Source organism: Kogia breviceps, chromosome 15, assembly GCF_026419965.1.
Source record: "Kogia breviceps isolate mKogBre1 chromosome 15, mKogBre1 haplotype 1, whole genome shotgun sequence".
NCBI classification, from domain to species: domain Eukaryota; kingdom Metazoa; phylum Chordata; class Mammalia; order Artiodactyla; family Physeteridae; genus Kogia; species Kogia breviceps.
Genome location: NC_081324.1, coordinates 59,289,576 through 59,314,867, shown reverse-complemented (window position 1 = coordinate 59,314,867; position 25,292 = coordinate 59,289,576). Strand labels below are relative to the sequence as shown.

At 40.8% G+C, this 25,292-nt stretch overlaps 1 protein-coding gene across 4 annotated transcripts in view; it reads right to left on the bottom strand.

Annotated features, from left to right (window-relative positions):
- Positions 1–25,292, bottom strand: part of PTPRM (protein tyrosine phosphatase receptor type M) — a 760,161-nt gene that overhangs the window by 413,506 nt on the left and 321,363 nt on the right. For all 4 annotated transcript variants that reach the window (XM_059041256.2, XM_059041252.2, XM_059041253.2 and 1 more), the window contains exons 6-7: positions 10,207–10,381; positions 1,205–1,498 (exon numbers count right to left, since the gene is read on the bottom strand). In XM_059041256.2, coding sequence (XP_058897239.1) covers positions 1,205–1,498; positions 10,207–10,381 — 469 coding nt within the window. The remainder of the gene's footprint in view (positions 1–1,204; positions 1,499–10,206; positions 10,382–25,292) is intronic.

The following is a 25,292-nucleotide window of genomic DNA, read 5'->3' as shown; positions in this document are numbered from 1 at the left end:
CAAACTCCTTTCTCCTTGGACCGCCCATGGCGGCTGTGGGAATCACCACAGTTCTTAGACCAGAGGCTCTGCACTGAGCGTGATATGACCATGGGGGCGTGGGACTTGGGAAACACACCTGGGTGGACAAGGCAGGCCCAATAGCACATACCCCAAGAAGAGAAAGAGTCCTGTTCCCTCTTCTAACAAAAATAGTTTTACCAAAATAATTTTTTTCCATGAGCTTTGGGCTTTTCGAAACTATACACTCCAAATTATGAAGAAAGAATGAAGCAGTTACCATTGTTAAGGTTTAATCATTTCTCCTACCAGATAGGGTTAAACTGCGCTCTGAGTACTTTCAAAACTTAAGAGGAAACGAAGCCTATTGATATGTGTCCTCTTAAATAATGCCACCCAAAGAATCAATTATCTCCATAAAAATTTCTGGAGTCTCCTCACCTCAGCCCTCAATTCAGTGCAAGCATCTGCATTTAAATGATGAAAGAACACTTCAGTATCCCAACCTGTCACTTCTCTCTACTTCCGACCCGAGAGCAGCCAGACAGAAACAGCACTCGAACCTCTAACAGGCTCTATCTTTAGGGTCTGATTTTTATAAGACTCTGCATTTCTCTCTCCATCAACCCACAGAGCAGGCTCTGCACAGTCAATTAGAACTTTATCATCTAAGAATTTAAAGCCGGCGTGCAGTCCACAAATCACCCTGGCTTATTTTACAAATGGGCCCCATGTCATTGGCAAGCAGCCCCTCCATTCAATATCCGTCCATAAAAACACAGCTTTAAAGCTATCACTAAGATGGAATCTAGCCTTCCAAAGGCCCTCGAGGCTACAAGCACATCAACAGGGAACATAAAAACAAAGGGACCCAGATGAGAGGCATTGACCTATGAGCAGACATCATTAAAGCAAACAGTTTCTGTCAACTTTGGAATGATTCCCGTATGAATTAGGTGATACTCCTAGGAAGGTGTAAATTAAGAACGGGGGTGGGGGGGAAGGGGGCGGAGGCCTCCTGAGAGATACCAAGCCTTGAGGTTTGAAGTCCACAGGCTATTGGGTTGCTGTCCACAGGTGAAGGGACCTTCTGTACCCAGACAGGGTCCCAGCAGAGCTGAGGGAAGCGTGAGCCACCTGCACAGAGGTTACAGGTCAAAACTCAGAAGACACTGACAAGCGGTCCCAGCATCCCCAGACTCACCAGCACACTTGGTTCTGGTTCTGAGAGCGGGCCCAGGAGAACCGGTGCCGCCCTCCCCTGGCCGGGTGAGAAGCACGCTGATCTCATACTCTGTGTCCGGGTCGAGGTGCCCGATCTTGTAGCTCGTGGAGTCCACTGGCTGCCGGTCGCTCCAGCTCCCGCTGGCGGTGCAGTATTCCACCTCCCGGGCCACGATGGGCCCATCGCCATTGATGGAGTTGGCGTTGAGTTGGATCCACAGGTAGGTGGCCCCCACGGAGGCCAGCTGAGGGGGGGCAATGGGGACGGGGGGCTCTGAAAGGCAAACCGGAGGCCATCCTTCAGACACTTGAGGAGAGCTAAATGCACATCAATTACTAAAACAGGGAAGACATTAACATTTCAGCAATGAACTGATGAGAATGGTTTTGCTCAGGTTAATACGAAAAAGCATACTGAGGGAGGTTTGCATAGTGTTCACTTCTGTGAAATAAGCCATCGTTAAAACCGAAGCCTGCTCAGGTAGGTACATCCCCAGTTTGTTTTAGGACGCAATTCATTTTTCTCGAACAGCTACATAGGCACCAAAGGATTTTTCTGCGTTAAAAGTAACTTGTGAAAACTCTCTCAAGTGGTAGTAATTAAGCTCTAGAAGTCTCTCCGTTGTCAAGAGTAAAAAAAAAAAAGAACCCCCGAGTGTCTTCAAAATCACCCAAGTTATTAGTTATATCATTAAATTCAGTCTCCTTATATTTGTATTCCAAAGATATCATCACTTGAAAAACACGGATGAAATTATAGTTTATCTCATCATAAATGCATTTCCAGGATGACTGGTTTCCCCCCAAAAGCTATCCCAATGGACTCGTTCTTCTCCAGGAACAGTGAGCACTTAGGATGATAAAGTCCAGCACCACCACTGTTCAGGGATCTTGCAGTAATGAGTCTTATTAAAGCAGTGAATAGAAAGAAAAGCTCTAAAGCAAAGCACAAGTCATGCCCAGCTTGATAAAACTCTAAGCAATCAATGGCAAACACTCTTTACAACCCAGGAAGGTCTCTCCCATTGTTGAAAACCTGAGACTGACTTTTTCTGGATCTTTGTCTGAGACAGGAGAGAGAGGCAATCCTGTTTTCAACAGTATATCAGGTGCCAGCTGAAGGGCTCTCCAGGCACCAAATAAAGGCATTCCATGTGCCAGTGTCACTGTGAGTGGCACCACACATGACATTAGGGAAGGAGATAACTACGAAATAATGTGTTTCTATTTAATGAATCTCCATCCGAGAAAATGTTAAGTCCTAGTGATTTTTTTCAAGGATGTTTCTGCAGGTGGATTGGGCCTTTTGGTGTGTTTTTGTTTTTAGCTCCTCATTTAGCTCTCACAAATGCATGTAAAATAAAGCCTGCTATTCTTTTACTGGCATATGCACCTGTCTGCTCCATAGCAGACATAACGCGTTGCTCCCTGTCATGTTTCCTGCTGATGGGGACCTCACGACGGCTGGTCCCATCTGAGGTTGGCCCCTAAGATGATACCAGGTAGATCCCTAGACCAACAAGAAACCAGCACCACAAGTTCCTTTTGTTGGGTTGGGGCATCTTCGTTCTTTAACATATTCAAGGTGTGGTAAGTCATACTGACTTTTTAAATAGCTGGGGAAATCTCATGAGACTGAGTCTAAATAAGACACTTAAAAGATGGATTTTATTTGGGGGACCATAAATTTAGCGCAAATTTACTAAAATATTGTTCCTATTATTTATACACTACAACTTTGTGCTAGCTCTTCGTTTCTTTAGATAGTTTTGATTCAACTCATAATGATTTAACATCAATTTATATAATTAGGAGATTCCTTGAACCAAGACATGAAATGGGCCTTTCATAGTATATCCTAAGACATTTACATAGGCAGGCTGAAAGAGCAGTTAATTACTTTGAAGTTGCAGATGCTAGCAAGGGTTCCTGAACTGCCATTCAAAATATAACTCCGGGCAAAGCCACAAAGGTTAGTGAGCACACAATTCATTTAGGACGTTGCCACTGGTATCCTAGAATAGATAGGACTTTAACGCTTATTTGTCCCGAGACTATTTTCTCTGTTAGTTCCCCATTAAGAAGAGTACCAAATATGTTAAATCGAATGAAAGATTCAACTAGAATTTGGAAATCATTGAGACAGTCATTCAAAAGGACTTTGGGGTTGCTGAAAGAATCTGTACAAGAATAAGACTAATTTTTTTTTGAATTTTATTTATTTTTTTATACACCAGGTTTTTATTAGTTATCCACCTTATACATATTAGTGTATACATGTCCATCCCAATCTCCCAGTTCATCCCACCACCACCACCACCACCACCCCGCCACTTTCCCCCCTTGGTATCCATACGTTTGTTCTCTACACCTGTGTCTCTATTTCTGCCCTGCAAACTGGGTCATCTGTACCATTTTTCTAGGTTCCACATATATGCGATAATATACGATATTTGTTTTTCTCTCTGACTTAACTTCACTCTGTATGACAGGCTCTAGTTCCATTCACATCTCTACAAATGACCCAATTTTGTTCCTTTTTATGGCTGCGTAACATTCCATTGTATATATGTGCCACATCTTCTTTAACCATTCATCTGTCGATGGACACTTAGGTTGCTTCCATGTCCTGGCTATTGTAAATAGAGCTGCAGTGAACATTGGGGTACATGACTCTTTTTAAATTATGGTTTTCTCAGGGTATATGCCCAGGAGTGGGATTGCTGGGTCATATGGTAATTCTATTTTTAGTTTTAGTAATTCTATTTTTAGTAATTCTATTTTTCGTTTTTTAAGGAACTTCCATAGTGTTCTCCATAGTGGCTGTACCAATTTACATTCCCACCAACAGTTCAAAAGGGTTCCCTTTTCTCCACACCCTCTCCAGTATTTATTGTTTGTAGATTTTCTGATGATACCCATTCTAACTGGTATGAGGTGATACCTCATTGTAGTTTTGATTTGCATCTCCCTAATAATAAATGATGTTGAGCAGCTTTTCATGTGCTTCTTGGCCACCTGTATGTCTTCTTTGGAGAAATGTCTATTTAGGTCTTCTGCCCAGTTTTGGACTGGGTTGTTTGTTTTTTTGATATTGAGCTGCATGAGCTGCTTGCATATTTTGGAGATTAATCCTCTGTCAGTTGCTTAGTTTGCAAATATTTTCTCCCATTCTGAGGATTGTCTTTTTGTCTTATTTATGGTTTCCTCTGCAGTGCGAAAGCTTTCAAGTTTCATTAGGTCCCATTTGTTTATTTTTGTTTTTATTTCCATTACTCTAGGAAGTGTATCAAAAAAGATTGTGCTGTGACTTACGTCAAAAAGTGTTCTTCCTATGTTTTCCTCTAAGAGTTTTGTAGTGTCTGGCCTTACATTTAGGTCTTTAATCCATTTTGAGTTTATTTTTGTGTATGGTGTTAGGGAGCGTTCTAATTTCATTCTTTTACATGTAGCTGTCCAGTTTTCCCAGCACCACTTATTGAAGAGGCTGTCTTTTCTCCATTGTATACTCTTGACTCCTTTATCAAAGATAAGGTGACCATAAGTGCATGGGTTTATCTCTGGGCCTTCTATCCTGTTCCATTGATCTATATTTCTGTTTTTGTGCCAGTATCATACTGTCTGGATTACTGTAACTTGTTACTTATAATAACTTGGTTATTTAGTAACGTATTGTTTATCCTCCATGTGTTTGTGTTTTTTTACATTTTTTTTCCCTGTAATTGGTTTCTAATCTCATAGCACTGTGGTCAGAAAAGATGCTTGATATGATTTCAATTTTCTTAAATTTACCAAGGCTTGATCTGCAACCCAAGATGTGATCTATCCTGGAGAATGTTCCATGAGCACTTGAGAAGAAAGTATAATCTGCTGTTTTTGAATGGAATATTTAATTAAATATCAATTAAATCTACCTGGTCTATTGCATCATTTAAAACTTGTGTTTCCTTATTAATTTTCTGTTTGGATGATCTGTCCATTGGTATAAGTGAGGTGTTAAAGTCCCCCACTATTATTGCATTACTGTTGATATCCTCTTTTATAGCTGTTAGTAGTTGCCTTATGTACTGAGGTGCTCCTATGTTGGGTGCATATATATTTATAATTGTTATATCTTCTTCTTGGATTGATCCCTTGATCATTATATAGTGTCCTTCCTTGTCTCCTGTAACATTCTTTATTTTAAAGTCTATTTTATCTGATATAAATATTGTTACTCCAGCTTTCTTTTGATTTCCATTTGCATGGAATATCTTTTTCCATCCCCTCACTTTCAGTCTGTATATATCCCTAGGTCTGAAGTGGGTCTCTTGTAGACAGCATATATATGGGTCTTGTTTTTGTATCCATTCAGCAAGCCTGTGTCATTTGGTTGGAGCATTTAATCCATTCATGTTTAAGGTAATTATCTATATGTATGTTCCTATTATCATTTTCTTAAATATTTTGGGTTTGTTTTTGTAGGTCCTTTGCTTCTCTTGTGTTTCCCACTTAGAGAAGTTCCTTTAGAATCTGTTGTAGAGCTGGTTTGGTGGTGCTGAATTCTCTTAGTTTTTGTTTTTGCTTATCTGTACAGCTTTTGATTTCTCCATTGAATCTGAATGAGATCCTTGCTGGGTAGAGTAATCTTCATTGTAGGTTCTTCCCTTTCATCACTTTAAATATGTCATGCCACTCCCTTCTGGCTTGTAGAGGTTGTGCTGAGAAATCAGCTGTTAACCTTATGGGAGTTCCTTGTATGTTATTTGTTTTTTTCCCTTGCTGCTGTCAATAATTTTTCCTTGTCTTTAATTTTTGCCAATTTTATAACTGTGTCTCGGTGTGTTTCTCCTGCCTGGGACTCTCTGCGCTTCCTGAACTTGGCTGGCTATTTCCTTTCCCATGTTAGGGAAGTTTTCAACTATAATCTCTTCAAATATTTTCTCTGGTCCTTTCTCTCTCTCTTCTCCTTCTGGGACCCCCTATAATGGGAATGTTGTTGCGTTTAATGTTGCCCCAGAGGTGTCTTAGGCTGTCTTCATTTCTTTTTATTCTTTTTTCTTTACCGTGTTCCACAGCAGTGAATTCCACCATTTTGTCTTCCAGGTCCCTTATCTGTTCTTCTGACTCATTTATTCTGCTATTGATTCATTCTAGTGTATTCTTCATTTCAGTTATTGTATTTTTCATCTCTGTTTGTTTGTTCTTTAATTCTTCTAGGTCTTTGTTAAATATTTCTTGCATCTTCTTGATCTTTGCCTCCACTCTTTTTCCGAGCTCCTGGAGCATCTTCACTATCGTTATTCTGAATTCTTTTTCTGGAAGGCTGCCTATCTCCATTTAGTTGTTTTTCTGGGGTTTTATCTTGTTCCTTCATCTGGTACATAGACTTTTCATCTTGTCTATCTTTCTGTGAATGTGGTTTTTGTCCCACAGGCTGCAGGATTGTAGTTCTTCTTGCTTCTGCCGTCTGCCCTCTGGTGGATGAGGCTATCTGAGAGGCTTGTGCAAGTTTCCTGATGGGAGGGACTGGTGGTGGGTAGAGCTGGCTGTTGCTCTGGTGGGCAGAGCTCAGTAAAACTTTAATCTGCTTGTCTGCTGATGGGTGGGGCTGGGTTCCCTCCCTGTTGTTTGCTTGTCCTGAGGCGACCAAACACTGGAGCCTACCCGGCTCTCTGGTGGGACCAATGGTGGACCCTGGGAGGTTCTCACGCCAAGGAGTACTTCCCAGAACTTCTGCCGCCAGTGTCCTTGTCCTCACCGCGAGACACAGCCAACCCCCGCCTCTGCAGGAGACCCTCCAACACTAGCAGGTAGGTCTGGTTCAGTCTCCTATGGGGTCACTGCTCCTTCCCCTGGGTCCTGAGGCACACACTACTTTGTGTGTGCCCTCCAAGAATGGAGTCTCTGTTTCCCCCAGTACTGTCGAAGTCCTGCAATCAAATCCTGCTAGCCTTCAAAGTCTGATCCTCTAGGAATTCCTCCTCCTGTTGCCGGAGCCCCAGGTTCGGAAGCCTGACGTGGGGCTCAGAACCTTCACTCCAGTGGGTGGACTTCTGTGGTATAAGTGTTCTCCAGTTTGTGAGTCACCCACCCAGCAGTTATGCTATTTGATTTTATTGTGATTGCGCCCCTCCTACCGTCTCATTGTGGCTTCTCCTTCGTCTTTGGATGTGGGGTACCTTTTTTGGTGAACTCCATTGTCTTCCTGTTGATGATTGTTCAGCAGTTAGTTGTGATTCAGGTGCTCTTGGAAGAGGTAGTGAGAGCACATCCTTCTACTCCGCCATCTTGAAGCAATCTCACTATTTAAATTTTGAATAAAGTTTCTCAAAGGGAAAGAAGGAAGGAACTGAATCTATACTAAGTGATAAAAAGCAATTTAAAATATTTAATCCAAGTGAAAGGGCATAATAAAGGTAGTTCTAAATCAAGCCAGCAAAGAAAGAATTTATATACCAATAGATACATATCATATACATATATCTAATTGATACACATATATGAATTCCTAATATATGTCTCCTAATATTAAATATGATATTGGCATATATGCATATATACATGAATTGTGGAGATTACATGAAATATTTTTATCTCTTTGATTACCAAAAGCAGTGGGAGACATAAAACAGACAAGAATGATAGTTTAAAATGACCTGGGCTTCATTTGTGGGCCAGCACCAAATCAGAGAATGACCTTAAGGAAGATATAAACTCTTTGGACTTAAGTTTTTCCCATTTTAAAAAAATTAGCACTCTAAACACGTGCATATAAAAAGTGTTCAATCACACAGGTGGCCTAAACATGCCATTATATATTTTAAAGTAATTGTGTCAACGCAATGCTTTATTTAATTAGTAGAATCCAGCATGTTATCTCATTTTGAAAAATCAAATACATGCCAAATATGGCTATAAAAATTATAAATGGAGGAAAAGTCAAACTCCAGATTTGAGCCATATCTGCAAGCCAATTGTCACCAGCTGTGGCAGTGTGCAGAGAGGCAAAAGGTGCCCGGACATTTTATCACCGTGACCCAAGATCCCTCCACGCTGTCGTAAGGCAGGAAAATGTGCAGCAGAAATGTGAGTAAGGACCCACTCAGCCTCTGTGCTTACGTGTGTTGTGGCAGACTAGAAATTTCTGACTTGCTTATAACTCCCAACAAATTAACTTTCCCACAGAGGCAGTTTTTAAAGAGGCGACTAGATTTCTATCATACTGATTACAAAGCACCACACCTCACAGGGCACGGGCACAGTGAAGCAATGTAGCAACCAGAAATCAGAAAACAGAACAGTCACAAAGAACGGGACCAAGATGAAAATTAAGTAACAGTGATGACAATAAAGAACTGAGCCGTGGCAACAGCGAGGCGGCCGTTCTGCTGGATTTGTTGGCAAATGGTGTCCATTTTCCACAAGGAAACCCCTCACTTCCCCGAGAGCCTTCTGCAGGGGAGGGTGTGCACATCTATGCAGAGTTTTAGTTTTCTTACAGGTAAAACCTAAACTCGGAAACTAGCCAGACGGGCTACAGTTTCACTACAAACCCAAAATCACAGGGCTCTGGTGTGGCAAATTAGACCACGTGAGCAGATATTGCAGGGTGTGCTTCTCCTGGCTTCCTTCCACAGACCATTAGCCACTGCTGCAGATAAACAGTGCTTGGGGGCAGGCTCCCCGCAAGCCAGGAGTGACTAACGTTGGCAGGGCTGATTTCACAGCAGTAGCATCTGCCCAGATTACCTATAGATTTTATGGCAGAGGCTCTGGTCCCAGAGATTCTGATTCAACATGGGTGTGGTAATGGTGGTAGAGAATAGGTGGGCAGGTATTTGTATTTATATTTTCTTTTATTTGGAAGGGGGGTTCAGCCATGCATTCTCAGATGAGGACCACTGATGGACTAGAACGGAGAACAAGAGCCATTCCATGCCCCATCATGGCCTGAACAGGTGCCGGCTGCCTATTAGGTCTCCTGTTCTAAGTGCCATTCACATACCTTTTGCATATGGTCCTCCTGATGGCCCTTTAGGGTCGGTCACATTACTATGTCTATTTTAAACATGAGGAAACAGAAGCACTGAGAGGGTAAGCCATAGGACCACGCCCACACAGCTAGCTCTGGGGTTTGAACCCTGCAGTCTATAAAACTGCTGACATAGAGAAATTTGCTGACAAAAGGAATAGTCCATCCAAAAGAGACCCATTTTATGTTCCCCATTTAATAAATGCAGGGGAGAACATGTAAAAAGCAGGCATCATTCTCTTCCCCTAGGAGGAAGCAGCAATGGCTTGCTACAAGGTATAAAAATGCCTCATGGTATATCTAAAAGTCCTAATTCTGTCTGGGACCAAAAATTGCCTTACCAGTTTAATACTATAAACTCCTAAGTCCATGCACACACAAAAAACATCAAACCAGCCAAAGGAAATTTATCCCCCCCCTTATTTTTACTCATCTCCCACCTTCCTGAATATAATAACTCAATTTTTCAGTCATGCAAAATATAGTAATAGAACCTAACAGCAACATTATGAATGTTAACCCACTACTATCAATGTGGCTTGTATGATATGACGGCACATTTTTATACTGACACTGCTTCATTTTATTAACCACCCTGCTATCATAGACACCATGGCTGGGGAATATTTGCATTTTAAGTGATTTTCTACCAGCAAAAAAATTTTATTCCTTAAAAATAAATTTATAGGGTTGTAATCTCTGTACACAGAGTTGGCAGAAGAACTTGCCCAGAGCACATTCATTGCTTTGTATGCAACTGAACAAACATAAATAAAATACATTTTTCAAAACTACTGCTCAGGTGCAAAATTTGTACTTAAAATGTAATCCATCCGTACAGCCTATCACCAAACTACTGTTCAGAAACAGACGAGGATAAGTCTGAGCTTTCAACAAACCATGAACTCACAACCATCCCACATGTCTCTTAACAGACTATTTGGCGGTATAAAAATAACATTAAATACCTTTAACTACCAATTCTGCATAGTTGGATAGGCCAACTCCTCCATCGGTTCGAATCATGCAGCGGTATTTTCCAGCATCTCGTTTGGTTGTATTCATGACGTTAAACGATGCTATGAATCGCCGGGCACTAGTCACCTTTATTTCCTTCAGAGGAGCATCCCGTACATCAATGCCCTGTAAACGTGGGGATGAGGAGAGCAGAAAGAAACAATATCAGCTGTCATATGGAACCAGGAAGACATGTGAAGGCACGGAATGGATGTTACTGATGTTACCTCCTTACAGATCTTGGTTCCACGGTTTATTACCCATGGCAGTTGTTCCAGGAAAACAGGTGCCCAGAAACGGAAATTCTGCCCCGATCAACACTTTCAGGATTTGAGGCATGCAAAATTAAGTCTGCAGAAATGTCTTTGGTTTTGCCCCTTTAAAATGTTCATTATGTTATTCTGCTTCAACAGGAGGAGAGGAAAAAGCACATGGAAAAATTCTTCATTTTGCTCCCAAACTATCAACATTTAGTCTTTTTGTAATACTTAATCTTTTTTTTTCATACTTGGCTAGGAAACAAAATTAATTCGCACACTACCCTATGACTGACCTCATTTTATACATGAACTGATAAACAACTTATCAAGAACTATATTAAAGGGCTTCCCTGGTGGCGCAGTGGTTGAGAATCCGCCTGCCGATGCAGGAGACACGGGTTCGTGCCCTGGTCCGGGAAGATCCCACATGCCGCGGAGCAACTAAGCCCGTGAGCCATGGCCACCAGGCCTGCGCGTCCGGAGCCTGTGCTCCGCAACGGGAGAGGCCACAACAGTGAGAGGCCCGCATACCGCCAAAAAAAAAAAAAAAAAAAAGAACTATATTAAAGATGTAAGTAGGTAGTAGCATAAGTTCTGAAGGACTAGTCTCAGCTTTAGGATTTTCTTCCTGGAGCTATCAAAACCAAGCAGAAGTAGGTGCTTAATATTACCTGACACTGAAATGCTAGGAGAGAAGTTCCTTTGCACATCCCACAGCCCAGGACCACACAAAGTAGGTTCCACCACTGGAACCGTGTTGTCTTACACTATCCTGGAGACCTTAATTAAGTCCTTAGTTACGCACACTTGGAAATCCATTCTATGCTTCCCACAGTTTAAAGCCTCAAGAAAGCCTATAGATTTCAGTCCTTTTTTTTTTTTTCTTACAATTATCAGGAAAGAGGCCATCTTAACATGTTATTTGCAAGTATTAAGGAGAAAACAATGGGCAAAGACCTTAAGGCAAATGCATGACACCAAGCATTATGTCCAATTATTCACCCAGCAACCATGCTGGGTGCCATCCATGTGCTGTCACTGTGTTAGGACACTAGGCTCACGACAGTGGACAACAGAAAAGTGGCCCCGGTGTTCACAGTAGCGCTTCAGTTGCTGGGGAACATAGGCTTGAAATGGATACATGATCACCAATGACGGCCAGGGCAGGTTCTGGCAGAAATCACAATGAGGCCGTCTTTAGATATGGTGCCGTTTTGAGGAAGTGACATTGGAGCTGAGATCTGAAGGGTAAGTAGGAACTGCCAGGCAAAGGGGAGGAAGAAAAGGAGCGCCCCGGTCCGAGGAGAGAGAACAGGAGGCCCAGGATGGTTAGAAAGAGCCGAAAGCTTTGGAGGACATCAAGGCAGCCAGTGGAACTGGGAAGGTGGGCGCACACCTGTGCATTCAGGGACTCGCAGACCGTACGAAAATGTTTGTGTTTATAGGTATGAACACACCAGGCTACCAATAATAAAACTCACCTGTAGAACTCAGTGATTTATATTATGCAAAGCCTTTTAGAAGCTTTTGCTGTGATATTTTCTTTGTCAGTATGTCCTAACGGACATGAGTTTGGGAGTAGGTGGACCAGGGTGCCAAACCTAACGTCAGAGTGATTTATGCTCCTGGGGCCCCCCTTTCCTCATCTGTAAGGGGACAATACAGCTGTCAGGGCAGTTGTGAGAATTTAAAGATATACATGAGCAAGGACACTTGCCTAATGATCGGGACCACAAGTCCCTGCCCGGATTCTGGACCAGCTGAGGGATGAGTTCAAGAAGAAAGGCGGGGGCTTCCCTGGTGGCGCAGTGGTTGGGAGTCCGCCTGCCGATGCGGGGGGCGCGGGTTCGTGCCCCGGTCCGGGAGGATCCCACATGCTGCGGAGCGGCTGGGCCCGTGAGCCATGGCCGCGGGGCCTGTGCGTCCGGAGCCTGTGCTCCGCAGCCGGAGAGGCCGCAGCGGTGCGAGGCCCGCGTACCACAAAAAAAAAAGAAGAAGAAAGGCGGACAGGCTGTCCAACACCTCATAGAAAGGCGGACAGGCTGTCCAACACCTCGTTTAGCACTCTTGGACCTGGCCCTGCAGAATACGCAGAACACGGCCGACGCGCGGTAACCATCGGCTTGCTAGAACTGAAGCACGGAATTAGACTCACCCACCCAGCCACAGGCCACACTGCAAAAACCACACCCTCCCCTGCCCCCCACGTGGGGGTGCTGCTGGCAAACTCGCAGATGGAGGAAGGTCTGCTGAGGGGAGTGAGCTCCCAAAGGAGAGGCTGGGCCGGGCGTGCTCCCGGCTTCCTGTCCAGCAGCCGCGTAGACAGAGACAGGGCATCCCGGTGCTGCGCCAGTACAGTTCCTGCCACAGTGAAGGAAACGTCGGGGACGCGGAAGAACAGTTCCCACCATCTTTAGTACTAGCTGTCAAAACAGCCTTGTTAATAGCTTAAAGAGTCATAGATCTGAATGTGACATTAAATATATACCTTATATATCCTATCTGTCTTTTTTATTACTAAATCTCCTCAATTTGGTCTGACAAAGGGCACTGAGAAGTTAAACAAAACAAAACAACATCAATCCAGCATTATTAATTAATACAACAGAAGCAAGTATTTCTCTCTGTATTGCATACATTGTCTCCCATCCTCTACCCCAAATAAATTAATAAATAATTAAATTCTACCAGTAGGAGTAACCTTAGACCTACTACTCTACAAAATTAAGTTTGTCTTTTTCAGACTGAAAAAAAAATCTAATCTCGTTTTGAAAAAAAGAGCCCTGAAGAAAGGCATACTTCACATTTATAATTATGTTTTGTTTATTAACAATGACAAAAAAAAGGGCTATCTACTTATTTATTTACTTACTTGCGGCATGAATCTTGTAAGAATATGCTTCTATAGTCGTCTTGTAATATTTGTCCTAATGAAATAAGCCTGTCTCAAAAGAATGTTTATTCAAAAGAATTTTAAAGTATGCCCTTATGGATCCCTCACAAATATTCAAGGCTGTACTGAGGGCAGTCAAGTTTAAGAAAACCTCTGTGTTGGATTCATATATATGTTGAGAGGAGCTTTACTTCATGGCTGTTGACTTCATGCCACAAATTTATCCTTTAAAATAAGCAGCTTCAAACTAACAGCTTTACAGAACTCCAGTGAGTCACATGAACTCTCAGGAATGGGACTTTTTTTTAAGCCCATGTATTTAATCACACAGAAAGTTAGATTCAGCTTCTTCAAGAGAAACAGTATATAGAAAGGAGAAAACAAGTGCTAGCTAGCAATCATTTTAGCTTAGAATCCATATACTATCATAAATCTTGCTTCAATCTGCAGGTATTTTCTATTACATCATTCACATGTATGTGGATCCAAGCATTCATTCAACCCACACTTAGTAAAAATCTTTTATGAGGCAGGCACTCTACATATACAGGGAGCATGGGGTTAAGAGAACCATCCCTTACCTAATTGAATCCATAGTCTGGTTAGAAAAAACAGACAGGTAAGGCACTAATTACACTACAGACCAAGGAACTGCTGGACACAGTAAACCCAAGAAAAAGAGCCTCCTCACCAGCGAGGGGGGTGAGGGTTGACTTTCTAGAAAGTATGACTTGAGGCCAGAACTGGGGACGCACAGGACTTTCTCGGGCCATGAAGGAGGAAAAATGGAGCCAGTAAGTGAGAAGAGCTCTGTAAAAGTCAACAGCCAAGACAGCTGAACTGTGGGGCGGTAGGTTTATTCTATTCCACTAGAACATAAAGTGCTCCTGGAATGGCAGGTGATGAGGCTGGAATGGTAGAGCCCACACCCAGGAATAGGACCTGTGGAGGGTTACAGTTTATCCTGATGCCAAGAACACCAGGATTTTTGGCAAAAGGGTGATGTGAGCACATCTGTGGGTACAGTAATGGCCCAACGCAAGGAGTGTGGGAGCCCAACTGATGTCAAGGAAACTGGCTGTATTTTCTGAAAAAAATCATAGTAACACATGACAAAAGGAGGGATGAGAGACAGGAAGGGAGGGATTCTAAAGCTATTTAGGAAATATAATCTATAAAAGTGGGTTACCATATGATCCAGCAATCCCACTCCTGGGCATATACCTGGAGAAAACCATAATTTGAAAAGATACATGCTCCCCAATGATCATAGCAGCATTATATACAACAGCCAGGACATGGAAGCAATCTAAATGTCTATCGACACATGACTGAATAAAGAAGATGTGGTACATATATACAATGGAATACTACTCAGCCATAAAAAAGATCAAAATAATGCCATTTGCAGCAACATGGATGGACCTAGAGATTATCATACTAAGTGAAGCAAGTCAGACAGAGAAAGACAAATATCATATCACTCATATGTAGAATCTAAAAAACAATACAAATGAACTTATTTATAAAACTGAAACAGACTTGCAGACATAGAAAACAAACTTATGGTTACTAAAGGGGAAAGGTCAGGGGAGGGATAAATTAGGAGGTTGGGATTAACATACACACACTACTATATATAAAATAGATAATCAACAAGGACCTACTGTATAGCACAGGGAACTCTACTCAATACTCTGTAAAAACCTATATGGGAAAAGTATCTGAAAAATAACGGATATATGTATGTATAACTGAATCACTTTGCTGTACATCTGAAACTAACACAACATTGTAAATCAACTATACCCTAAAATAAAAATTAAATTAAAAAGAAAGAAAAATTTTAAAAGTGGGTTATACTATGGTACCATCTTTCTCTTCTAGTAGATTATAAGTTCCTCAAGGTCATGAAACAGATGTATTCATTTTGTGGACATGGGTGCACAGGGAATAGAGCTCAATTAATATTTGCTGACTCTAGGAGTAATAGTCTCAGTGGAAAAAAGTTCCATAGGTAGGAAAGAAATGTGAGATTGTTATATTAACAGACTTATACCTGATTCTTACAACTGGACAGCGTATCTTTATTTACAAGGGAGACCAACGGGGAAAAATAAAAGGATATTTTAGAGGATCTGTGTGCACCTCGGTCAGCAACACTGCCCAGTCATTGTAATCGTAGTAGGCAAAATAGCGGCCCCCAAAGATGTCTACTCCCTGGTCACCAGAACCTGGGAATTTGCAGATGAGATTAAAATAAGGATCTATGGTATAAATGGAGGTATTTTGTAAAATAACCTTGAAACTGTAATTTGACATGTGTTTGGTCAGGTTGTGTCACATTTAATTTGTTTCATTTCTATTTTTTTTTCATTTGAAAACTATGTTAGCAATAATTAATTCAATAATTACCACATTCTGCCATTAAAGGGTATATTAGCACCACCAAAAAATAATAAAAAAATAAGGATCTAGAGATGGGAAGATTATGCTAGATTATCCAGGTGGGCCCAATGTAATGATGAGGTAGGAGAAAGTAGGAAGGTCAGATGCAGAAGGAGATGTGACCAGAGAAGCAAGTGCTCTGAAGACTGAGGAAGGGACCATGAGCCACGAAATGAAAGAAGCTTCTGGAAGCTGCAGAAACAAAGGACAGATCCTCCTCTACAGCTTCCAGAAGGAGGCAGCCCTGCCATCACCTTATTTCAGGACTTCTGACCTCCAGAACTGTGAGATAATGAAGCCACTAAGTTTGTGGTAACTTGTTACAGCAGCAATAGGACAGTAATACAATAAATATCAGGATATTGAAAACTCCTGTGGCTTTGCAGAGATGCGCAATAGTCATGAATACTGATTTGTCAGAGTTACACAGCAAATCTTTAAGGCCAGTTTAGGTCTTATGGTCTAGCAACAGTTCTATTCAAAAGCCATCACTGTAGCCAAAATAAAATAACAAAGTTGGAGGACTCACACTTCTCAACTTCAAAACTTACTACAAAGCTACTGTAATCAAAACACAGTGTGGTACTGGCATAAGGACAGGCATAGACCAATGAAATAGGATAGAGAACCCAGAAATAGACCCTCACATGTCTGGTGAGTGGATTTTTGACATGGGTGCCAAGACCACTCAATGGGAAAATGATACTTTTTTCAACAAATGGTGCTGGTAAAACTGGACATCCATGTGCAAAACAATGAACTTGTACCCTTTCATTTTATACAAAATTAAATCAAATGATCAAATACCTAAAATTAAGAGCTAAAAGTATAAGTCTCTCAGAAGAAAACATAGGGGGAAATCTTTATAATCCTAGATTTGGAACTGATTTCTTAAGTACAATGCCAAAATCACAGGCAACAAAAGAAAAAATAGGTAAACTTGACTTCATCAAAATAAAAACTTTTGTGCATCAAAGGACACTATCAAGAGAGTAAAAATACAACCAACAGAATGGGAGAAAATATTTACAAATAATTTATCTCATAAGGGATTAATATCCTGAATACATAAAGAAGTTCTACAACTCAGCAAAACAACAGCAACAAAAACCAAACAATCCAATTTTAAAATGGGCAAAAGAAATAGACATTTTCCCCAAAGAAGATACAGAAATGACCAATAGGCACATGAAAAGATGCTCAACATCATTAGCCATTAGGGAAATGCAAATCAAGACCACAATGAGATATCACTTCATACCCAGTAGAATGGCAATTATACCAAAAAAAAGAAAGAGAAAAGAAAAAGAACAAGCGTTGGCAAGGTTTAGTTTATTTTTTGTTACAGATCATTTTAATTTAAATAAAATTTGAAATAGTGGTTTTATATATATATATATATATATATATATATATATATGATCTCTTCATTTAAATTTCCTGTGATATCTGTAGAATTTTTCATGCATTAGATAACTTCAAAAACATGCTTTTTAATGTTTTCTACTGTATGGCTGTAGCCATTATTTATATAAGTAGTTCTCTATTGCTACACATTTAAATTATTTATATTTTGGATGAGTAACCTAAAAATCTCTATAGAGAGTTATTATCTATTTATAAGAATTGTGTTTTTTTGATTTCTCTGGTGGCACAGTGGTTAAGAATCTGCCTGCCAATGCAGGGGACACGGGTTCAAGCACTGGTCCAGGGAGATCCCACGTGCCGTGAAGCAACTAAGCCCGCGAGCCACAACTACTGAGCCCTGAGCTCGTGTGCCCCAACTGCTGAAGCCTACATACCTAGAGCCCATGTTCCACAACAAGAGAAGCCACCACAATAAGAAGCCCGCACACCGCAACGGAAGAGTAGCCCCCGCTCCCTGCAACTAGAGAAAGCCCGCGGGCAGCAACAAAGACCCAACGCAGCCAAAAAAATTAATAATAAATAAATAAATAAATAAAACCTTTCTTTAAAAAAAAATTGTGTTTTTTAATGGGAATTCAAATGGCTCCTAAAATCAAGTTGTTTTCCAACTCCTTTTAAATACTACTAACAGATCAAACAGGACAGGGAATTGGCTTATATCACTGACCTTTTCTTATTGATATTTCCAATACAATAGGTGGGAAAAAATCAGCTTATCTTGGGTAAAAGATCAAATATTCAGAAGAATATTTATATTTCTGTGGTACTGCATGTCTTTTATAGTAAAATTCATTTATTCTCTTACTCGATAGCACTTTTAAATTAAAATAAATTCCATTTTTAATATTTTGAAGAATGATAAATTCCTTATGATACTATGAGATGCTGTCTAACTCTGACCTCTTCACATCAGGCAAGGATGCCCCCCCCCTTTTTTTTTTTAAGGAGGGAAGATCAAGGCTTTGTTTTTTCTTTTTAACATCTTTATTGCAGTATAACTGTTTTACAATGGTGTGTTAGTTTCTACTTTACAACAAGGTGAATCAGTTATACATATACATATGTTCCCATATCTCTTCCCTCTTGCGTCACCCTCCCTCCCACCCTCCCTATCCCACCCCTCTAGGTGGTCACAAAGCACCGAGCTGATCTCCCTGTGCTATGCGGCAGCTTCCCACGAGCTATCTATTTTACATTTGGTAGTGTTTATATGTCCCTGCCACTCTCTCACTTCGTCACAGCTTACCCTTAAGGATGCCCCTTAAGACTCACATCTTCAGTATCCATAAGTGGATATTCCCCAAAATGGAAAATACAAACCAAACTAAGTAAGAGTAAGTGTGCTTAAGATAATTTAACTGAAGAGCATGTAGCACTACTAAAATGTATACCTAGAATTAGGGACGCATGGCAATATTTACATATCTATAAGATTAATTACTCAGATTGACTCATCTCATTTAAATTTGTGGCATCACCAGGAATTTCATGCAAGTTGAAAATGCCACTTGGAAAACGTGAGCAGAATAGCTGCCTGAAGACTGTCGGCCTCTGAGGCCACACGTAAGGGGAACGAGATGAGCAGAGGAACAAACCAGGAAAGTCTGTGGAAGGAGGGAGGGAGAGGGAGGGAGAGGCAGGGAGACGGAGAGAACAAAAGGAAGAGGAAGAAGTGACACCCGCAGAGCAAGAAGGGGCGATGCCAGTGCCAGATGGAAAGTGACAGGACAGGAGAGAAGGGGGCGCCCCAAGGAAAGGACCAAAGACCACGGGGACAGGGACGGGGGGAGGATTAAAACAAGAACAGATCACGTGCCCAAACGCCAGAGAGAGATGCGTTTCTGAGGGCCATATTCATTCTTTCCCTTTGAAATCCTGGCATTCACACTTTAATCCTGGTCTTGTTTCCTGAGGCTGAATACGTTTCATCAGGTCCAACAGCACCTGTCGGTTCTGTATTAGCCCAGTTCTCAGATCACGTGCACCAAGATGATTGGTTTACGAAGATGTGTCATATATATACAATGGAATATTACTCAGCCATAGAAAAAGTGAAATAATGCTACCTGCAGCAACACGGATGGACCTAGAGATTATCATACTGAGTGAAGTGAGTCAGACAGAGAAAGACAAATACCATATGATATCACTTATATGTGGAATCTAAGAAAAGGATACAAATGAACTTATTCACAAAACGGAAACAGACCCTCAGACATGGAAAACAAATTTATGTTACCAAAAGGGAAAGGTGGTGGGGGAGAGAGAAATTAGGAATTTGGGGGTAACATATACACACTATTATATAAAAAAGAGATAACCAACAAGGACCTATTGTATAGCAGAAGGAACTATACTCAATATTTTGTAATAACCTATAAAGGAAAAGAATCTGAAAGAGAATGGATATATATATATATATTTATATATATATATATATCCATTTTTTAAACATCTTTATTGGAGTATAATTGCTTTACAATGGTGTGTCAGTTTCTGCTTTATAACAAAGTGAATCAGCTATACATATACATATATCCCCATATCTCCTCTGTCTTGTGTAATACTGAAAGGGATTTAGGCACTGAATGGGTAACTGAACAGACTGATTTTTAAGATGCCTTTTGGTCCCCAGATACTCTTCCTTAGGTCAGAATTCAAAAGGGAAGGCAGGGAACCGTGGCTGGCCCATTTTCTCTGATGCTGGACGATGTGAAAGGGCCGAGTCCCCCTCCCTGTCTGCCTCTCCCCATGACAGGGAGGACCAGACATGACAATGTGCTCAGAACCTGGGGTACCCCTGAGCAGCGAGGAAACTACAGGGAGACTGTTATTCCCGCAAAACAAAATGATGAAAATGTCCACTGGGTAGAGACAGCACCTTGTCAGGCAGTTTTCTCTCAATTTTCACAGAGTTAGAAAGAGGCGGCCCTGACAAGGACTGGAGAGCTGGTTCTTAGTAGCATCACATCAGGACAATGAGGCATCACCAAGGATGGGACTGCAATTGTTCTTTAGAATATGAGTTCCCCGTAAGAGAGGCTCCGAGTCCTCAGGACAAAACCCCACGTTCCAGGCAGAGCAGGGCACCAGGTGTCCAGGTGTTAAAGAAACTGCTGACCCATCTTTTGTCAACTTAATGAGACAATCGTAATGCCCATATCTGCAAGGAAATGATCTTAATGGGTTAAATGCAGCTTTTTAGAAAAGCAAGAGCATCTTCAAACACGCATGCATTTCAATTTGAGCAAGCCTGAAAAAAAGCCCTGATAGTTATTTAAATTAGACTTCCAACCTTATTTCTGCAGTGGACTAACTCTAGGACTTCTAAATGAGCAGTAATTTGCCAGCAAAAAAGATACATATCAAGTCTTTCAGAAAGAGTTTTGCAATAATCAGAGCAAATGATTGAAAGAAATTGAGGTCTGGGCAGTTAGCAGCACTGGGACCAAATTAATCCCATTTTGGAGCCGCTCTGAGTGCAGCAGCCAGGAGAAGATACAGCAGAGCCATTCGCCCCTCCTTAGCCATACAGGTGAGGATTAAACCGCACTTTCATTTCTTTAATAGAGAAAATAGTCTGTCTTACCCCACTTTCAAATATGCCCATTGTAAGATACCGGTCGAAATTCTTACCACTGGGATCACTAATAGTATCAGCAGAGCCAGGAATACTTTTGTTTAAAACATTTCCTGTCATCTAAATCCAATAATAATTGAATACCTCAACAAATCTACTTTCTGGAGCCCATGTATTTTTTAATTTTAATAACTAAGATGGTACTGACCTTTCATTTCTATTCCATAACCAAGCTAACACAAATATTTGTCAACTTGGAACACTGAACCAGAAGTTCTTACTTATGTTATCACATACTATAAATATCTATTAACACGTATTCTTCAACTGGCTAATGGGTATACAGATAGCCAAAGTAACATATTATTCGAACATATGGTAGTCTTATAGGCATATTCAAGTAAAAAATTTGATTACGAAAATTTAGAACCTCATTCTGATATTTAGACATAGTTCAATATGTGTTTGCAATACATAATAACATTTAACAACCTGTGTTCAAATTTTATTTAAAATTTCATCCAAATAATATAGGATATATATAATGAATGCAGTAATTAGAAATACCAAAAAAAAAAAAAAAAGAAAAGAAATACCAATGAAATTAGAAGTTCTTTTGTCTTAAAATCTGTTGACGGGACTAATCTAGCCACGTCAAACTAAGGAGCCTGATGCTGACTGACATTTCCTGTTGGGTTAAAGGTTTGGGTTTGCAAGGCCAGGACTTGACCCTGTTTACTTCAAAACTGTGATAACAGCACTTGACCATGAGGAAGATGGCAGAACCTACTGAGCTGTCCATAATCTAAGAGACAAAGCTAGTTAAACATAAACAAGGCTAAGAATGTCACTTTTCCCCAATCAATATGCCTTAAAACATACAACTCTTTTCTGAAAACATAGTTGAAAGAAGATAAAGGCACAAGATAAAGGTTAAAAGCCCTGTAGTTCTGAATTTGAATTGTTAATACGATCTCAGGACACGCTTTATTCTTAAATGTGTGTATGTGCGCATACGTATATATCCCAGCTCCATAGGATGGGAAGATCCAGAAACAATAACGAGTAGGAATACGCACCTCTGTGATCAGATTGTAATTTCTAATTATCAGTTCCCCCTGAAAAAGAACCAGGGCTCCTTGGAGAAGCGGCCAATTCTAGGTCATTAAGATGGAAAATACAAGCCTGGAACATAAGGTTACACCACAAAGCAAGAAAGCCATCGAGATGGCCCAGGTCAGGTAAGCCCCACTGTTTAGGGGTGGAAGATCTGAGCAGCAATAAAGATAATAAGTGCGATGGATCGAAACTCATCAAATGTGTTTAAATCCACAGGTTGATGATGACAATGATGACATCAATGACAATAATACTAAACAACCCCTTTGGCCACTTGTGAACTACCAGTGAACTACCTCACTATTTTTGACAATTTGCTTAAAAGGACAAAAATATCAAGTATCAATACCACCTTCCCTTTACGATTTATATACCAGGATACCCAAATGGTTGATAATGGGAGAGGTTTTTTTCTTTTTACAAGTATTCTAGTGACTAAACAAAGAAGGACTGAGAATGGGACCATTCTGCAACCCTGAATGAATTAATGACCCTAGGAATGATAGACCATCAGTGGCTGACGACATCACAAAAGGAGACATAATTTGCAAGAAACACAGCAGTCACAAGAACACGTTAAATGATGCTACCGTAGGGCAATAAGCAAAACTCAAAATACGGGAGGACTGTACAGGACAAACCCACTTTCCACAACAATAACAACCATCACAAATGGAGGGAAATGAACAGGGAGGCTAAAGATAAAAAGGACTTAAGACACTCACCACCCAATTGCAAAGTGTGAGCTTTACTGCAATCACAAATCAAACAAACTGCTAAAAGAAATAAAGTTACAAGACAGCCAAGGATATATGAACACTGACTGTTTTCACAGGGCATACACGGTGATTATTCTATTTTTTTTTTTTAAGAGCTCTTATATTTTAGAGCAGGGGTTTGAGGCTAAGTCCATCCTGCTACCTGTTTTGTACAGCTCGCAAGCTCAGAATGTTTTTTACATTTCCTAAATGGTTGAAAAAAATCAAAAGAAGAATAGTATTTTGTGACAATGAAAATGACATGAAAGTCAAATTTCAGTGTTCATACATAAAGCTGTATGGAAAACAGCCACATTCATTCCATTTTTGTGTTGTCTGTGGCTGCTTTCCTGCTACAATGGCAGAGATGAAGAGCTATAACTAAGACCCCCTGCCCTACAAAATTTCCTATCTGGACCTTCGCAGAAAAAGTCTGCCAACTCCTGTTTTAGAAAACATTTACAAGTTACATATGATGACTAAGACTGCTTCAAAATCATCAGGGGAGGGGAAGGTGGACACACAGAGGAAGTAACTGGTCACATATTGTTGGTTTTGAAGTCCAATGCTGGGTATATTGAGTTCATGACATCATTCTCTCTACCTCTGTATACATTTATAATTTCTGTAATAAAAATAAAAATAGGAGTTTGGGATGAATATATACACACTACTATCTATAAAATAGATAACCAACAAGGACTTACTGTGTAGCACAGAGAACTATATTCAGTATTTAAAAAGAAAAGAAAAGAAAAAATATAAATAAAGAAAATAATTCTAAAACGCAATTAGAAGGAAATCTCTCGTTTTTGTATTTTTGAACGACTACTTTAACCATCATAATTTCCCCAGGAAAAATAGATGGTTTTGCTGCTGGCTTATAAATACTCCAAAGCTATAGGAATCAAAGAACCATTTTGTCCAGGTGTCATTCACCTCCTGCAAAAGCATCAAGTCACTATATGGTAAAGATCCCACCACAGTAGAAGAAAAAATACAATTTGGAAAAGGGGAGCAATATGCCAGGGGTAGCAGCCCCAAGCTGTAGCAACATTTGAATAACTATTATAATAATCATACACCCAGACATGGAAAGTATATACTACACTATTCTTGAATGAAAGCAATCATCAGCCTCTAAACCTTCAGGATTAAACAGAAACTCCATCAGTTTGTCACTTGTCCTTTGTGCTTAGTGGACATCACTACTTATAACAGAAAAAACATAATTTTCTTTTTAAAAAATATATAAATTTATTTATTTATCTATCTATCTATCTTTCGCTGTGTTGGATCCTCACTGCTGCGCACGGGGTTTCTCTAGTTGCAGCAAACGGGGGCTACTCTTCGTTGCGGTACACGGGTTTCTCATTGCGGTGGCTTCTCTTGCTGCAGAGCACAGGCTCTAGGCATGCGGGCTTCAGTAGTTGTAGCACATGGGCTCAGTAGTAGTGGCTCACAGGCTCTAGAGCGCAGGCTCAGTAGTTGTGGCGCATGGGCTTAATTGCTCTGCGGCATGTGGGATCTTCCCGGACCAGGGCTCGCGCCCATGTCCCCTGCATTGGCAGGTGGATTCTTAACCACTGTGCTACCAGGGAAGTCCAAACATAATTTTCTTACACTTGGACAATAGCCAATTCCCTTTGCTTTGAACAAAGGGAATGAAGGGTGGCTTTTTTATACGTAGGAGAGATGCAGAAGAGAATAACGACCTGCTTTATGATTTCAAAGTTCATCCTCTATAGGAACCACTTGACTGCCACCGTGTGCCTGTCTCAGAGGTCTCTGGCCTTATCCCAAACTGGGTTCCTCTAGGACTATGTGCGGCATGCTCTGTTTTCCATTCCATTTCTCTGGTCCTAAAGACATTTTTGAAATCAAAACCCATCAAAAATTGTCTTGTTTCTTCCCTCTCTCTTTTCTAGGTACATAATTCCAGATTACCAGACTGAAAATCTCCTAGAACTTTCAAGGTTACCTAAAGCAGATATGTTTACTTCCTAGCTAAAACATTTTCCATTTTTTCCCTTCCCCTTCCAAAAAGGAGAGACAGAAGAGGAAAAAAACAGAGATTCTAACAGTGTCCAAACTCTCCAGGACCCTTACTCCAAGGCCTGGATCACTAACAGGAGACAGAAGAGACAGTGTTTAGTATTCTCAGCCCTCAACCATGGGAATTCCAGAGCAGGGCTTTCTCCACCTTCCCTTCTCGTGACACAGCTGCAGATTCCTGGAGGCAAGAGAAACCAATGAACCTTTTGATTAATATGAGAAAAGAAACAGAACAAATGTTCTTACAGGATGTGTGGTTCTTGGGTCCAAAGCAAGCAGTCCTTAAGGCTAGTAGTTGATGCCTTTCTCTTCTGTCCTCCAAAATTAACCATCCTGACCTGCACTTTTCACAGTACAATTTCACATCCTGGCCCAGAGGCCTTCAGATTGCAATGGAGGAGAACACTCCAGCTGCTCCTAGCACATCCTCCTCAAAGCACCAACTGTTTATACCTTTTTTGACTGAGACAGGTAATATCACAGAGTAAAATTCATT